The sequence below is a fragment of the Paramormyrops kingsleyae genome, chromosome 21 (genome assembly GCF_048594095.1).
Source record: "Paramormyrops kingsleyae isolate MSU_618 chromosome 21, PKINGS_0.4, whole genome shotgun sequence".
Lineage (NCBI taxonomy): Eukaryota > Metazoa > Chordata > Actinopteri > Osteoglossiformes > Mormyridae > Paramormyrops > Paramormyrops kingsleyae.
In genome coordinates this window covers 11,123,924-11,141,693 of record NC_132817.1, presented here as the reverse complement: position 1 = coordinate 11,141,693, position 17,770 = coordinate 11,123,924, and the positions used below count along the sequence as shown (strand labels likewise).

Sequence of the window (17,770 nt, the reverse complement as noted above, 5' to 3'; positions counted from 1 at the left end):
ATGAGAAACAAACAGTAAAACACGTCACGTGTGAGGCAAACTGGCAAGCTATTTAATTAGGAATACTCCATCATGAGCAGATTTTTAAAATTTTTACATTAATACTGTTCAGCTGTGGACAAAAGGACACAAAGCAATTTAGACACTGGGTCACAAAAAGGCTGAATTTTCATGGTCTCTATAATTAGATTCACTTTATTGAACACTGACCCCCATCAGTTACTCCAGACCGTATCCATACAACTTTTAGGTTGCATTTTTTCCCCCCCCCCATCTTACAGCAAGAGTACTGTGCACATCACTTCATATAAATACAGCCATAGTAATGACAAAGCCGGCTGCTTCACTTTTTAAATAAGCTACCCTGTTTCTTAGCAGCAGAGAAAAGGTGTGAAGGCAAACTTCCATCACCAAAGGGAAAATATTTTGCTTGAAATATCGATCTGCAAAGAGACAGCGGATATTTGAAGTTTTGGCATAAAAGCATGTTTATTTTCATTTTCTTTTTAAATTTTCTAGGGGTAGCTCCAGATGGTGGTCTGCAGGAGGTGCTCTCCGAACCAAAGAACACTTTAAAGGTGCTGCGGAGTAAATTCTAAGTTACTGGAGCTCAGGGAGATTGCGAGGCTGTAAGCCGGCCTGGTCCCAGAACAGCATCTTCAGGTTCACCCATCTATGCAAAAAAAAAAAACTGACAGTAGAGCAAACAGTGGAACCTGCTGGATATGACAGGCTTTGTCCGAGACAGGCGCCCCAAGTCCCACACTGCAAATATAAGCATTCTGAAATCATCATTACTCAAAGCGTGCGTTGGAACTGACCATCCCAGTGCAGTGCACCACTTCAAATACCTCACCATGTTTTTGTTAAGCTGAAGCCAGGAGGATCTTCCGCAGTCTCAACACACAACACTGCACAGGAGCAGGTCCCCCAGTGGTCGCCAGGCATGGCAGCACCGGGGCCAGGCATGGCAGCACCGGGGCCAGGCATGGCAGCACCGGGGCCAGGCATGGCAGCACCGGGGCCAGGCATGGCAGCACCGGGGCCAGGCATGGCAGCACCGGGGCCAGGCATGGCAGCACCGGGGCCAGGCATGGCAGCACCGGGGCCAGGCATGGCAGCACCGGGGCTGGCCATGGCACCAGCAGACTTGCCGCCCCCCAGCCACAACCAATCATTTTCAATTCCCGCCCCTCCCTTCCCATATCCATATAGAAGCAGAAACACAGCATTTTGGGTGAAGTGCGGGGGAATGTTCACCAAGGCCCAGTCAGACACATCAATGCTAGTGAAAATGGCACAGAGGGAGAGGGATGTGGATTGCATTAGTATTTGTGCATAAGACGTTTTTAAATATTCTCTGGTGTCCTGAGTTCTGGCTAAAGCTTCATGTCATTAACATTGTCCGCTCACCCCAGCCTCTAACAATGAGGATCTGAGTTTTTTTTTCTCCAACAGCAAACCTAACAAAGAAAAAACAAAAGATGAAAAAAAGAGGAGTGAGGAGAGGAAGTAAAAACGAAAAACATGAACCAGCCACTTGGAGTGGCCCAAGCTCCGCCCTGAATTGACTAGCTTTCTTCCTCCTTTATTTTATTCACTTCAGGGAGTGTAAAGACAGGGTTGGGGCTATTAAAAAAAAGGGGGAAAAAATAATTTAAATAAAGGAGTGACTAACCTGCAATACTACACCCCCCCAAATATGTAATTCAACTTAAATTTTAAAAATGGGAAAAGTTAAAGGCTCTTTTAGTTTTTGCATCTTCTCACTTTAAATACAGTGTGGCTGACTGGCAGTATGTACAGCTAAGCGGCCCCCACCCCCGTCTCTCTCTCTCTCTCTCTCTCTCGCTGGGTCGCTGCGGAGAGGCCAGCTGGGGTCAGTGAGGCCTGCTGCTGGACTCGGAGGCCTGCCGCTTGCGGGGCGTGCTGAAGCCGTTCATGCAGCCATTCTGCCGCTTCGTCAGCCCGCCGTTGAGGATGTCCTGGATGTGCTGCACAATCAGGTTTATAGCGACTGCAGGGAGAGAACGGGCAGGGGAAGAGTCAGCAGATTCAACAAGATGATCCACATGTTTTCTTCATCGTTTCAGATCAGGAATGTCTCACACACACCATAAATCTAGATAAGGAAAGACAACACTATCCTTGGAGGACTCAGTCACTCCATCCCCCCCCCATCTAATCCCTACCAACCTCCACAAACTCTGACACCCCAGCTCTTCAAAAAATATCTTTATTAAAAGCCCAACCTTGTATGACTTGTCTCAATGTAATCAAGTTCCATAAGATGTGTGTCTGTGGCTGTCCTTCCACATGCCACCGCTAAGTGACACTGCTTCAACTTCAGTGAGGTTTCTCTCAAAACAGGTTCAGATCTTCACCATACAATGTGTCTGCAGATCTGACAAATACTTTTTGAGGTATCACGCTAACAAGAGTGTCTGTGGCAGAGTATGGGTAACAAAATCAGATGTATTTCCCATCCAGGGAACACAAAAGGCCAAAGAGCCTCAGGGAACATACAGTGCGTGACTAAGAGGGGAAAGCACTCCTTTTAAAGAAACCAGAGCAACGTAACGGAATGAACCTCATTAATTCCTACAGGATTGGAGAAACATTGCACTGATTAAGCCCGACTTTAGGCCTCACTGAACGTTCTGAACAGTAGGAGGAAAATGATAATGGCCTTTAGGACTCAAAACAAGCTGGTAGCTGTCTGGTGTCTGAACAGAGCTGTTTCCGGGCGCATGACAGTGTGATGGTGTTTTCTTTTGGGTCAGAGAAAGCGAGCCCTCACCAAGGTTATCAGCTCCTCGAGGAATGATAACATCGGCATACTTCTTCGTCTGCAGGGGAAGAAAAACAAAAAGGCAAATTCTACAGACTGAACAAGGTAATGAATAAAACACTAATTCAGAAGTCTTTTACACACACATATACTTTCTACCATTATCTAGATTTCACTTGATTGAAATTCAAATTTCACAGCCAAATAAATTTAGCTCAATGGGAAATATGCTTTACTGTTCTCAGGTCAGAGATTCTACCAAGGTGCTCTACACGCAAAAGTAGTGTCAAACTGACACCTGCTATATTCACAGTTGTTAAAACGACAGCTTTGTTTTATCCAATGTAATGTTGTGATAACGCGCTATACAAAAATAAATTTGTTTGTTTGTTTGTTTGTCCTGCGGTAAGCAAACCAGGAGAGATCGAAGGATGAAGACCAAAATGTGGGCTTAATTAGAAGTGTCCCAATGATGCGAAACCAGACAACAGGCAACGGGTCTTGGCGAGACAAGCAGCAAATGCACAGCCCTCTCCGAAGGCCGCCCTCCACGCGCAGGGAAGCTCATGGTACTCACAGGCAGGCAGAACTCCTCGAAGGCCGGCTTGACGAACGTGATGTACTGTGCGAGGACCTGCTCCAGGTCACGGCCACGCTCGCTGATGTCCCTCAGCACTAGAGCAAGCCCACAGGATGGACCGAGGGTTATGGCAGCTCGCAGTTACACAATGAACAAAGGCTAACAGCATTTATCTCACTGCACCTAGCCGGTCAGCCCATTAGGCAACATTAGGCGGAGCTGCATAGGGCACCGACTTAACAAGTACATTTCAATTTGTCTCAGACAGGGGGCACCGGTGGTGAAGCTTGCCTAGGGTTCCACTCTGGGCAGTGGTGGCCTAATGGTTAGGGAAACGCACTTGTGATTGAAAGATTGTTGGTTCGAATCCCTGACCAGCAAGACACCACTGAGGTACCCTGAACAAAGTACTGCCCCCCAGGCACAAAATTAGCTGCCCTCTGCTATGTCACGATGTCACATATGGGTTAAATACAGGAGGACACATTTCGTTGTTGTGCACTGTATGTTGTGGTGTGTCAACAATGATCACTGATCACCAAATAAATAAATAACAATAACACTCTCGCTCCAACTGGCAGTGCAGGAATATTCCATTACAATCTTGAGGAATTGAGTCTAGGAACCTTTGGTTCCAGGCAGACACAGAACAACATGAATAGTCCATCTATGAATCCATTTAACAACCTCTTTTTGAAGTTACTTCTGTAAAAAGAACATGCAACGCCTAACTTGACTTTCCAGGACTTTTTCAAGTCCTCCAGCAGGCATAGCTTTCTCATACCTCTGCGGGACAGCCGTGTGTCTGCATCCGTGTCCACAAACAACTTCATCTGAAACACGTCTCTGATCTCCTGTGAGTAGAACATTAGGATGCCCTCAAAGAGTACCACATCGGCCGGGTAAACCGTCACACTCTCCTCCTTCCTGCAGGCGAGACGACAGAACAGAGAACCTGTCCCCACAGCATCCCTGGTGAAGCATTTCTGAACAGCTCCTACCAACTGGTACTCAGTGTCAATCTGTAGCAATCTGGCTCATGCCCAAGCCAAGAACCAAACTGAACTTGCCTGGTTGGCAAAGCATACTGTAGCAATTCTAAAAATCGCCAGAGTACTTTCTTTGTAAAAGTAGCTTTAACTACAAAACAGTTAAGATGATCTTGGGGAAAAGGCAGATGAACCGGACAAGGGCAGCTACATAAGCATCTTGTAGGATATTCCTGAGTGTTACACAGAGGTATTTTCTTGGTTTTTCCTGAAGTGTAGATATAGGAGTGGCCATCATGGTGTAGAATGGGGGGTGGGGGGTTGGGGCCGCTTACCTGGAATGAGTGACAAAGTCATACACTGGAATCTGGACGGTCTTCCCCTCCATTATGTCCCACAGGGTCTTGATGATTAGCTCATTGTCAAAAGCATCTGAGGGACCAGGAGAGGTTTACTGTACACTTTAGTAGCCACCCCACACTGCCACACTGTGACAACCACCCCACCATGGGGGGGAAGCCCCCCCAGCCTCCAGGAAGAACAGACCAGGCAATCCTGCAGCAACTGTGAAAAGGCCAGACACCTGCTGACTACTGGAGATTTCAACATGCTGAGGCAGGCATATTATGTCAGGGGTTTGGCTAGGTGGCGGCGGGGGAGGGGGATGAGGGAGGGGAGGGGTGGGTCAGATGTGTTCTATAGATTCAAGGAGCTTTTGAGATTTAAAAATCATCTCAGAACTCATTGTTTTGTGCTGATGTAAAACACCTATGCTAAGAAGTGAGATACCTAAAACCTTTACCTGGCCAAATATGGTTTTGCAAAAAAAAAAAAACAAAAAAAATATTTCTCCAAAGAAAATTCTTAGTTTTAAACAGACCCCTGCCAAGTTATAATCAGAAGTGCTAAGATTAAGGAAAAAAACACTAAGATAGGCTGAATGAAGTGTCACAAATCTGCAAAAAATTGTGTAAAAATGCAATATCTTCTTGGATCAATGGCATATTAATGAATATTAGAAGCAGGAACACCTTCCACAGCTTGACTCCCTGTGCGATGCCTGCTTAGTGCTCCATCCCCATGGAGTGCCCCGATTCAGCCCCCGTACCTGGATGGTCAAAGTTGAATTGGCCCTTTAGCGCCTTGGACTTCTGCTCTGGAGTCAGCACCCGGTAGAAGCTGTCCTGGCTGAGGATGACCACCTGGCGATTGTGATGGTCAATCTCATTCTGTCCCAGCAGCTCCATGATCTTCCCACAGACAGAAGACTGGTCCAAATACAACAAAACTGGGGGGTGTTATTACCACTGGTAAGATGGCTCACCTCAGAAGACAGACTTCACTTCAGAAGAAATCACCTGCTCTGTCCATCATAGATGACACAATGGTGTTAAAAGCCAAAGGCCAGCAAGCTGTAACAGCCCCAGAAGTACAATAAAGTGCCATTATTTAAGGAACTGTGGACAGACCTCTTTCATGACACTTGGTACAAGAGGCTGCACTATATCACAACTGCCATATGTGAAATTTCCACAATTAATACTAAAATATTCATAAAACAAACAAAGAAGGAGATGAAGTTACCTGAAATAAACTATTGCCAAAAAGAACTCGCCATCTACCAAAAAAGTGTGTCAAATAAGCTGGTGGTTGTGTCGCGAGTAGCGTCAAGAGACACAAAGCTGTACTGACAAATGCAACGTGATTATTGTGCAAGCGCACATCGCAATGACTGTGCTGAAACGACGTTTGGTGCAGCCCTGCAGTCCAGTCCATCCCCTTGTCATTAGGGCACAGTGTTAGTGCACAGTGACTGCATCAATAAACCAAACCACGTCACCATTTACCACGGAGATTCCCCCCAGAGACAATATGCCATCCCATCACCCTACATTTTTGTTCCGACTTATGCCCCACCACTAGGGGGTGCCTCCTCACATTGCTCTACTGACCAGGTAACACACAAAAAAAGCAATAGAATACCTGCCACCCCCTGCTTGGTTGGAAAAAATGTAGTACGTAGACAAAAATACCCAATTCATAACAGTAAATAAAATCTTAAAAATTCTCCTGCACAAAAATGACAATAATTCAGGACCGAACTTTAGACCGTACTTCAGGTATTAAAGGTTTTTTTTAGTCCTGTGGTGACATTAAGAGAAGGACACTTCTTTATATGGAAATTAAGTGAACGAGATTTTAACACCCTAAACTAATGAGCATCATCAGAACACTTGCTGGATAACTGTGATTGCTGTGAGAGCTACTGAGGATATGTTGCTGGAAAGCATTGTGAAAGGGACATTTGTCTTCAATGAACTACACAGAATACATTCATCTAAAGCTGCTGCAATGCACTCTACAACAATTTGCTGTAGATTTCAATCTGTCAGGTAAACTATATCTCTAACAACATTTATACATGAAATCCCAAAAATGCAAAGATGGGGGGGGGGGGGGGGGAAGATGTTCCTGGGGCCTGTCATGTGGTCGAAGTTCTTGCTTTGCCATATAACTACTTGGATTTAAGGTAGTCTGGGCTAAATGTAAGTGAACAAAGATAAAAGCCATTTAAATTCAGGTACCTTAAATCTGACAAGTTACGAAAACCTGCTCTGCCATACAAGCCCCACAACAACCAAGGTGGCCAACAGACACAAAGCGCATTTTTCAGGGATTTTCCCCTGAGTGACGGGGGCAGAGCTCAATCAGCCCCTGGAATTATGGCAGATCACATGACCAGCCAAGGGCAGCCCTCTGCCACGCAGCACGTCTGTGTCCCCTAGCTACCGCGCTAATTAGGTAATCAGCAGTCCACACTGGCAACCATCAGACCTGCATGGCTCCGCAACACGCTCGACTCATGCAGGTCACAAACCACGATCTGCGGGGATAAAGCAGTTATGACCATGACCAAGCATCAAACAGACAACCTGCCGTCACACTGCAGGAGAATGATGGGTGTGACGCAGCCCTTAGGCAGACAAGGCTAAAATAAGAATACCAGCAAACCGCAGCAAAAAATAAAAAGCTCAAGTCTTTTCTGATAGGAATACGGCACAGTATCCAAATGCTGCTGTCATTTACAGCACGCAGCACATTTCCCTACACAGGGTTCGCTTTCGCTAAGGAGACAAATCGCAGCTGAGTCATCACGCCCTCGCCCAGCCGAGTCATGGTGGAGCCACGGAGCGTCGGGGGTGACCATGCAGCGTTTAAGGAGCTTTGCGTCATGCCCGGCTTTCAGAGATTAGCTCACCACAACAGCCTGTTCATTCCACTCCCTCTAGAAACCCTAGAACAGCATTTCTCAAACTGCTAAGGGTCCGTGAGGGAACAAAAATATGTGGACCATCTGGAGGCCCCCAAGAACCGGGTTGAGAAACACTGCTCTCAGGACAGAGGAGATAAATCACATAGAAATTATCAACGTGTGAGAAAGTAGCTAAGGAATGTGAACCGCCAAGGCCTTAGGTGGGGTAAAGACCCTGCCCCAGAAAGTCACACAGAAAGCCAGCAAGTCACCACCGTTTCAGTAGGTCAGCGCTTACAAAAATGTACATGAGCTAAGCTAATGCTAAATGGTACCATGGGCTGACAGTTTGAGGGAGACTGGGGGTGCCGGCAAGGGCCAAATGCCTAGAGTGAACCTGACTGCTCAAACGCAAAGGAGCTTCCTGTGAAAGGAACACCAGTTGCTCTCCATTCCCTTCTGCTTAAGAAAAAAAAGACAATTATTTATTTATAAAATTATAATACCTATCAGCAGTCAAACAGCTACTTCAGCAATCCTTGGCTAAGTGCTTTGTTAGACAGGGGTCAGATTCTACTGTGGTCTCCCTGAAGAAAAGACCATTTCTCCCCATATCTCACACAGAAAATTACATGCCAGCATGTCTGCACATTATTGTCGGTCACACATCCCGAAGAAGCTTTGTGGTAGGGACGTGCACGAGTACTCGATTAATCGATTACTCGAACCCATCAGCGACGATCGAGCATGAAAATGACGATCGATTGGCTCTAAAAATGCATTTTTTAAAATTAAACCACCTTCATTCTTTGATAGGTTATGCTGGTATTTGGGCGGTAGTCTGATATTTGATTGGTTACGGCTGTGAGAAGTTGCGGTGTAGAGACAAGACCGGAGCACAGAGCGAAAATGGCTTCTAAAGCGCACAGCGATGTCTGGAAACACTTTGAAAAACTTGACGAGAAAACAGTCAAGTGTAAGATGTGCAGCGCCACACTCGTCTACAACTCCACAACGAGTTCGATGCGTTATCATCTTGCACATAAACACAAAAAAGCAGATGATGCCGATGCCACTACCAGCAGTCAGACGAGCATAAGAGATTTCACCATCAGACAGAAATGCGACAAAGGCAGGGCAGAGAAGATGGCGCAGTTAATAGCAGAAATGACAGCAGAAGACTTGCTGCCTATTAGTTTTGTTGAAGGTGAAGGTTTTAAATGTTTAATGAATTGCGTTGAGCCCCACTATACTGTCCCATCGCGCAAAACGGTCACTGCAAGGATTGACGTTCTATACGAAAAATGCGCTTGTTCACTAAAAGACAGTCAGTCGAAGCCAGCGCGGGTGGCAATAACTACGGACTCGTCGACTTCGCTAACCACAGTATTAGAGACGCGAGGTTTCGAGGAAAGACACACAGCTGTGAACATTGGCAACTACCTGAAAGATGCAACAGAAAAGTGGCTGTTAAGCTCTGAAAAAGTAATGGCATGTGTGCACGACAACGCTGCCAACATGCTTCTGGCAAATCAAAGTCTTTGGGAATCAGTGCCCTGTTTCGCACACACCCCGCAACTTGCAATCAATGAGGGCTTCAATGTTGCAACTCTAAAAAATGTAATAGCTGCAAGTAGCCGCTTGGTATCACATTTTCACCACAGCACAGTAGCTACAGCCGCGCTAAGGCAGAAACAACAAGAACAAAATATACCCGACCATAAGCTTATTCAGCATTGTCGCACGCGGTGGAATTCGGTGTGTGACACGTTCGAACGCGTTTTGGAACAGAGGTGGGCTGTGTGTGCTGTTCTGTCCGATCGCAATGTTACAAAACTTGCAGATACGAGGACACTTGACCTAAAAGATGAGCACTGGGAGACTGTGGAAGAACTGACACCTGTGTGCCACAACTACAATGTGTAGTGAGACCCATGTTTCCAGTTCAATGGTCTATCCGATCACACACAGTCTCATCACTAGACATTTAAACAGGCAGAGGAGTGAGTCTCCAAGAATGTCTGAATTTTAAAATGCGGTAGCCGAATCTCTGAAACGGCGCATAGTCGAAGTTGCTGAGGATGCTGAGAAAGTGTATCTGCCTCTGATTGCAGCGGCTTTGGATCCAAGACACAAACATCTCAAGTTTCTTGACACAAAGCTTCGGGAGAGAGTAAATGAGAATCTGAAGCGACTTTGCGAGACAATCCCAAATCCTGTCAGACCCATACAAAGTAAGGCCGACTCAGCAACGGCGCTCGGCACTCTTTTCGGCGAGGACTACGGCATGAGTGATGTTTCTCCGCATGACACCGAAATCGAAAGCTACTTCAGGGAGCCATGCATCTCTGTAAACCAGGATCCTTTATTGTGGTGGAAAGTAAATGAGTCTCGATTTGCAAAGCTAAGCACCCTTGCCCAGTGGTACCTGGCTGTTCCTGCAACTTCTGTGCCTGCTGAGCGCGTTTTTTCCACCGCTGGTCTAATTGTAAATGGACTCCGCACTCGGCTTTCATCTGAGCACGTAGACCGACTGATCTTTTTGAATAAAAATGTCGTCCTTATGTTAATTTTTCTTAGCCATGCATGGTAAAATATTCAGGCTGTTTTTGTTTAAGCAGCATAGTTAAATTATGCCGGCTTTAAATTTACCTTTAGAAAAAGAAAAAGGTAACTAATCAGAGAGAGTGGGTCTGGTGGGGGGTTCAGTTTCTTCAGTTGCCGTTGTTTTAAAGTAACGGGAGAAGCGCATCCACTACTTTATGATTGACACGTAGTTCAAGCTCACATGCATTTTGTGTAGATAAATACAATTTGTAATATAACATTTACATATTTATGTGTCTAGGCTATGTGATTAATTTTATATACAATGCGTCATGTAGAAAAAGCGCTTCAGCTTCACCTCATGCTGTTATTTCTTTTAAATGTTTACTGTATACTGTGACGCAAACGTCCCGCCCCTTGCTTAAACTCCACCCCCGATTAATCGAGTACTCGTTTCTCAAACCTGTGGATTACTCGAAATGAAATATGACCAAAAATGCCCATCCCTACTTTGTGGCATTTAAAAGGACTCCCTGCTCCCACCTGAGGGGTGGTGTGGGGCTCAGTGGTGTGGGACGGTGTGCTTGCAGTCTGAAGGTCATCATTTCAAATCCCAGAGTTGATATCACCATTAGGCCCTTGAGCCCTAACCCCAATTGCTTGAAGGACAGACCCTGCTTTCAACTGCATGTCATTGACACCTCCAGCCGAGTTACACTTAAGTTATTTACCAGATGCTTTTTTTAAATCAAATCAGGGTTAGCCAAATGCACGACCACCATGTGTCAGCACAACTACATGGTCACCGCCCATCAGTGGGTAATCATGTGGGAGGGGCTCGCTGCCAAGCTGAGTGAATATATTATTATTATTATTATTATTATTATTATTATTTTAAGCTTGAGGACACTTTGCTGGGTCAGGAATCTAACGTGGTGGGGACGCTACGTGGTGGGGACGCTACGTAGTGGCGTAACAGTTCGGAAACCAAGATCGTAACCGTGATTCAAATATTCACATTCACATGTTGCTGTTCTGGAAGTGGGAGCCACAATATCGACCCCTTCTGCCACAGGGGCGGCCTGTTGAGCTCTCATTAAGTTACTAATATTACAAAACTCATTTTGCATTGCCCAATTACCACTAATACACATGCAAATCATGAAATGTATTTTTCTAAGTGAAGTTAGGGCAAGCAGTATGTTTTGTAAATTGCACTCCATACCTAGGGCTATTTTATCGTTTTTCGGTCCAATCACTACTGAGTGATCACGCTAACTAGCTAGGCTAGTTTGATTACCTCAAGATGGATAACATCCCTGAGACTGCAGAACACCCAGGCACCTTTAAGTAAGAGGCGTGGGAACAATCTGGTTACATAAGTTTTGTAAATTTTATCTAACATGTTTCTTAGTGTTCGAGGAAAAAGAAAAAAAGCAAAAGAATAAAAATAAACCAGGTATCAAATCGAACCTTGGCTCTAAAATCGAAGTATTAACCGAACCATGGATTTGGAGAATCATTACATCATTACATAATACAAAGTACATGTGAGGATTGAGGTAGAAGCTTCTAAATGGCACGTTCACTTCGTGACCGTCTGGATTCATTGAAGATCATACAACCTTGATTTTGATCAGCTTTTAGCTACTGCAATGAAAATGATCATCCACCTGTTTTCTGTATTCAAAAAAGCATCAGAAAATACACTGATTTAGTGAGGATAAAGAGCCTTGGCTACAATGTTGAGTTTACTTGTGCCAAAAGTACTGCCAAAAGAATGTTACACAGTTATTTGGATGTGATGCACTTAAAGCCCTTAGCGCAACAGCAGTCAAAGCAAAATCACCAAGTTATCACCACTAAGCTTGTCCTATATTACCTAGAGGGAGATAATGGAATTATTAGGAAGCACAGGACCACAAGATAAACAACCACAATCTTAATCTGTCTTCAGAGCCTGAAAGAAGATAAGCAGCTTGGGGATCATAACACCTTAGGCATTTTAGTGTTTATGCATGGCAGATGAGTAAAACATAATAGAAAATTTCTTTTAAATCACATTATATTGTAAGAAAAATTCCTCACCAACTGTGAAATTATATAGTTGTATAATTCAATTGGCATGGAAAATTAGTTTTTTTTTTTTTGTTTTTTTTTTTTTAAGCCAAATCCACTTCCTGACAAACCAGCTTCTTCTTCCTTTCAAAAATACAGGTTCAGCCCCGAGAGCCAGGTGCACAGTCAGTCAACGGACGAACGACGAGTGAATTAATCAGAGCCTCGGATGGCTGCCCAAACAACGTGACGTCTGCTAAATGATGACCAAAAGCAGTGGGTGGGTGGGGCACACCAGGCACTTTCACGCCAGACAACAGGACTGCTGGACTCTGAGGGAAGGAGGACAAGGCCCGACTAGGAACCGAGGTGAAAAGGCAGAAGCACAGCATTCACACGCTGATGCTATTACACGACGTAGTGGGCTGCCCAGGAAAATTCTTCCACAAGATATTGTCTGCTTTCTTGTCACTCCCTACGCCAAAGTAATGGAATCATACAAGCTAAAAACAAGCTGTCTGAGAATGGTTAACCCAAGGCTAAATAACTGGCTCAGATAAAGACAGAGAGAGAGAGAAATGCATAAGCAATCTACAGCAAAAGTCAATACAGGGCTCGCAGATTGTGAATATTTGGGACTCCATTCGCTTTTAAGAACTTGTATTTTAAGTGGGCACACATCTATATTATCCATCAATTAAGTACATGGTTGTGTGGAGGAGGGGTTGGCTTAGGTCCATTCCAGGTAGCACAGTACATAAAAGCAGGAGTCCCATAGCCATGTTACTTTTAGACAATTTCCTCTGTCAAAAAGATAACACTAAACTAGCTTACGGAACTCAAAATGATGCAATCGTCTCAGACTCATCAGGGAGATAGATTGATATGAAAAACTAATACCTATATCACACAGCCCCAGTATCACATAGTACTGGGACCTGGGACTCTCCAGAACACAAGCGACACCCATTTATTCAGGTAGACACACGCCGTCCAGCAGGGTGATACTCTTAGCCGTTTTGTTAGCTTAATAACCTACAATAATAGTACATCTCTCAATGGTTTATCTTCGGTTGGGCTTCGATGACGTAGGTCAAAACAAAGCCTTTTATAATGAACGCAACAGAAACTGTTTACTAACACTGGCCCAAGGCCACCATACTTTACTGAGACAGGAAAGATAGCATTTGTCCAACCAGTGTACATTACAGACTCTCCACAGTCTACACCTTCCGTTCAACGCCTCTGGTAGACGACACAGAAGAGCATTCGGCCAAAATAATCTAAACAACATTACGCACAGCTGTTCTCTAACTGGAGCCCGTTTCCTGTTTTGAATTCAGGGAAATTCTATCAAAACACAAAACTTGTGATGAATGCATAGCAATGTGAAAGAGCATTCACCCAGACAGAAAACAGGATTCACCAGTGTACACCTGTGACCTGCCAGGCTTGTCATAATCCCCACTGAAACAGTTAACGTCCAATCTATATTCACCCCTCGGAATGAAAGAAATTCTAGGGACATAAAAAGTAGTCGCTTTTCTGAAAATCGTTTCAGCATTCTCTCACCACTCGACACAAATTGTTTTGAAATGGCCCATTTAAATCTAGTCTGACACAGCTGGGGGAACAGGTGGTACACTGGTGGTTAAAAAACGTTATCCATCTGGTAACACATGAAGAACCCAAGTACATAATGAACTACCACCTACTATTTTAAAACTCGTTTTATGAATGTGTTTCTTTTTAAAAAAATATTTCTCACTGCAAAAAACATCTCGGTTTTGAATGTTATTGTAATAACCTACAACTAATGTAAAATTACACAAAAAGCAAGGTCATAGTTAAAGATTAATGGATAGGGGGACAGAGCCTTTACGGGCGGACCTAACAAAAACAAACCGAATTTACCAAACAAACAAAAAGAGTGTTTGTAAAACTCTCCGGATATGGCAATATATGTATTAGTATACGTATTAGTGGTGAGGTAACAACCGGGGACCAAAGATTCCTGAACTGTTTAGTGACAAATGACATTGAGATACCGGCATCATCGGTTTTCCAGGTGAGGTCGGGTTCAGTCATCAGCCGCCACCATCATAATCACCGTCATCAGTAAATAAAAACCATGCTGAAGGCCTGAGGTCAAGTACATGTTCAGGTCATGTAACCATGTGGACCCGGCCGTCTTAAAAACGCCGCGGAGAGCACAGTGGGAATTAAGACGGACCATGGCCGCTCGACATCCGAGTTCGGGTTTACTCAATTCCGCCGGGAGCTTGCGAGTGTGGCTCCGGCCGACGGAGGCCAACCGGCGCTGGGATTAAAATAAAACACGCTGAATGGGGGTTGAGACAGGGCAAACAAAAGAAGGACTTTCGGGTGTTTATTTTCACTTCAGCGGGCTCCTCACGGGTCGTCCGCAAAAGCACAGCCCACGCTCTCAGTACACTCACGCATGCAGTGGCGAGAGGCCGCTTGTAAACGGTGGGTAAATTAGATTGGTGCATTAAGCCGGTTAACAGTCAATGCTGCCCGCTTTGTCTGAGCAGACACGCGCTTCTTCTGGGTTCCAGGCTGGGCATAAATTGAAACAACGTGCAATGGGAACGAAGTGTCCATGTACACATATTTTATCATTTAAATATAGTTAGTTGTAAATTAAACTAATAATAACGCTATAGGTAATAAAAATGCCGGTACGACGTGATCTGGCCAGTGTGTGAAGCAGCGGTGTCATATTGCTCTCCATGACATGAGCCATGCGGTCGGATAGCGTCTGCGTGTCGGGACGGCAGCCAGGCTCCATCCAGCCGACCATTTTGATTCATTTAATAAAAAATAAAAAAAAAACGGGACGAACGGACAGGACGAGGTCGCCAACCTTGCCGCTGGCAGTGCCGCCGGCCACGCCGATGAGGAAAGGCTGCCGGATCCCGTTCCTGTTTTTGCCCTGCTCCTCCAGGCGCGTCTCGCTGTCGCCGGCCATGCTTGCAGCTCGCTGAGTGAGCTGAAGGCAGGCAGTTGTGCTCGACCAGCCCTCCTCCTCCTCCTCCTCCTCCCTTCCTCCTCCTCTTCTCCTGACTGTCTTGCTTCCTCTGGACTTGTACGTCTGCGCTCCGGCTGCCGGCTGCGCTCCTTCCCAACGCTGGATCTCCGGCCAGTATTGGACAGGGTTCAAGTCCACTCCCGTTAGAGATCAACGCGTCCGGGTCGCTGGCGAGCGGATCCAAAAGCTCAATTCCACGAGGAATCGGGCCGTTGTGTCAGGTGGACTGAATTAATCCAACTAATACAGAACTGATAGTCATCGACTGAGACACAGATACATCATCTCAGCATCGGAAACGTGTTTTTGTATGTGCAAACTGTGATCCGGACGTCTGCGTACACCATACTTAATTGTGTTCAGCCAGCGAAGATAATTTGACCTCATGTTGCGGCCATTTACGCTGCAGTGCAAATGCATCTTCCCATCGCGCCTTTATTTTTTAATGCCAAAGTTGTCCCCAAAGTAAAGTGGTGTAAAGAACTATTTTCACAGGGGCAACATGATGATAATTTCTGTCACACGTCGCAGATAAATAAAACGCACTATGTAAATAGTGATACGAGCCAATGTGTTTAGCGTGAAACAATAGACAGATTACTTAAATGTTTCGTGTTTGTTATTAAACTTCAGGATCTTTCTCCGTAATAGTTTACTTTAGCCTCTTTAGGATAACAGTGACCGGTTTTGATTTAATTCCATTGCTACATGTAGTAAATAGCCTACTTAATTTAGTAAGGAAATACGGAGCACAACTTTTGACGGGAGAAAACCGCATTACCATATTCACACACGTAACTTGTGTAGCCACGTTTTTTAATCCGGTTAGTGCTTAGCAATACAATCTTATACGTACCACTTTCCCAAAAACAGCGCTTGTCATCTGTATCGAGACTGCAGCACGTGCTTAGGCACGTCTGCGCAACGCTTGAAAACCCATCAGCAAAGCATCTCACAGACATCGCTAGCATATATTGCTTCGACATTCCCCGATTAAGCAATATATAACCCACAATATGATTATGTTTTTATTGACTACAGGGTAGATTTATTCTGTTTAAACCGCATGCACGCATACTGTTTAAAACCATATACCATACAAAATTTAACTGTGTAACTTATAGTGCTCTTCAATGAACTTTAAACGACAGGATGCGAATAAAAACATTCTTGTTCAGAGTATTGGCAAATAAAGTATATATTTTATGTTTAAAGTATATGTTTTAGTAATTGTCTAATTAAGCAAAGTAATTTTTGTTTAATAAATCACATTACTTGATGTGCCACTTAAAAAAAGTGGGTAGCCCTTTTGCTTCAACTTGCTGGGCTGGAGGTTTGAATCCCTTGGAATTTCTTGTATTCACTTCACCTCAGCTTTTAACTGTTTTATTTGGTTAACTATTTGGATAGTGAGTCAACTTACTTCGTGCTTGGGGTGTAAAAATGGTAGGTCTTGGGAATATTTGTGTACTCACATCTTGTTTCCTGATTTAGAACAGTTAAGAGATCCAATAAGCAAGGCAAAGTGGCTTCTTGTTAAATACATATTAGGGTGTCACTTAGGTACTATGAGAAAAAATAAAAATAAAATTCTTTACTCTCACCCTACAAATTTGTTCCATGTGGTCAAAAGTTAATGTGTGCCAAATTATTTCATAATTGTGTAATGTTTACAGGTCGCCCATCTACATTTTAGTTTATATCACAAAATGGATGATGTTATACACAGCATATTTACCATTTAGACAATTTGTATATGCTCAAGAACATAGATAAAACATGTAATAATGTTTTATTTGCAATAAATTGTAGTGTACTGCACTAACACTTATAGTTAGATGTGATTCTTATAGTCAACCTACAAACTCTGTTTTAATACACAGTTCTGTGGTGTCACAGTTGCTAAAGTTTGGTCTTCCTTGTAGTAGGATGTAGCTGACGATGATCAGAAACAACCTGCAAGAGAAACTGCAGGTCATCTTTACCCATAGTGAATGTCTTCTTGTATTCCTGGATCAGTGCCACTCCCCTCTCTGCAGTATCATTGACAATTTTGAGTGTCAATAGGCGACGTTTTGCACCAATGGATCCTTCCTGTGATGCCCAGGTATCTGGATCAGTGGTCAGGAAGTCAGTTGGCAAGTTAAGGCAATGAAACAGATTCATGGAGTTGCTGGTTACCAACTGATTCAGAGTGAAGAACTGGAAATCCTACAGATCAATTTTTGCTCGCTTTGGTGATTTGTCTGTGTCTTTCTTCTGCATTCCTGCAACGACAAGTCTCTTTGTTGCTGAGAAGACTCAAGTCATCAAATAGAGACAAACCCACAAGTTCTTGTGATAGATACCACAAATAAGTTACCAATAAGTAAGAGATTGGTGTGGTTACCGAGTTAGCGAGATAGGTACCTGTGAAAGCATGGTCATCATGAGGCGTAATTAAGCTTATAATGCTAATATTCAGAGGCCTTGGGCTACCTGTAAATGTTAATATTTTTAA

General features: G+C 44.2%; 1 protein-coding gene across 1 annotated transcript; it reads right to left on the bottom strand.

Moving 5' to 3' along the window:
* Positions 1–1,118: 1,118 nt before the first annotated feature.
* Positions 1,119–15,806, bottom strand: uck2b (uridine-cytidine kinase 2b). The gene is made up of 7 exons (XM_023818838.2): positions 15,106–15,806; positions 5,469–5,628; positions 4,696–4,792; positions 4,156–4,298; positions 3,369–3,466; positions 2,801–2,849; positions 1,119–2,017 (listed from the first exon to the last, which is right to left on the bottom strand). Exons 1-7 carry the CDS (start codon positions 15,208–15,210, stop codon positions 1,881–1,883), a joined length of 789 nt encoding a protein of 262 aa, XP_023674606.1. The 5' UTR covers positions 15,211–15,806; the 3' UTR covers positions 1,119–1,880.
* Between the last annotated feature and the right edge of the window lie 1,964 nt (positions 15,807–17,770).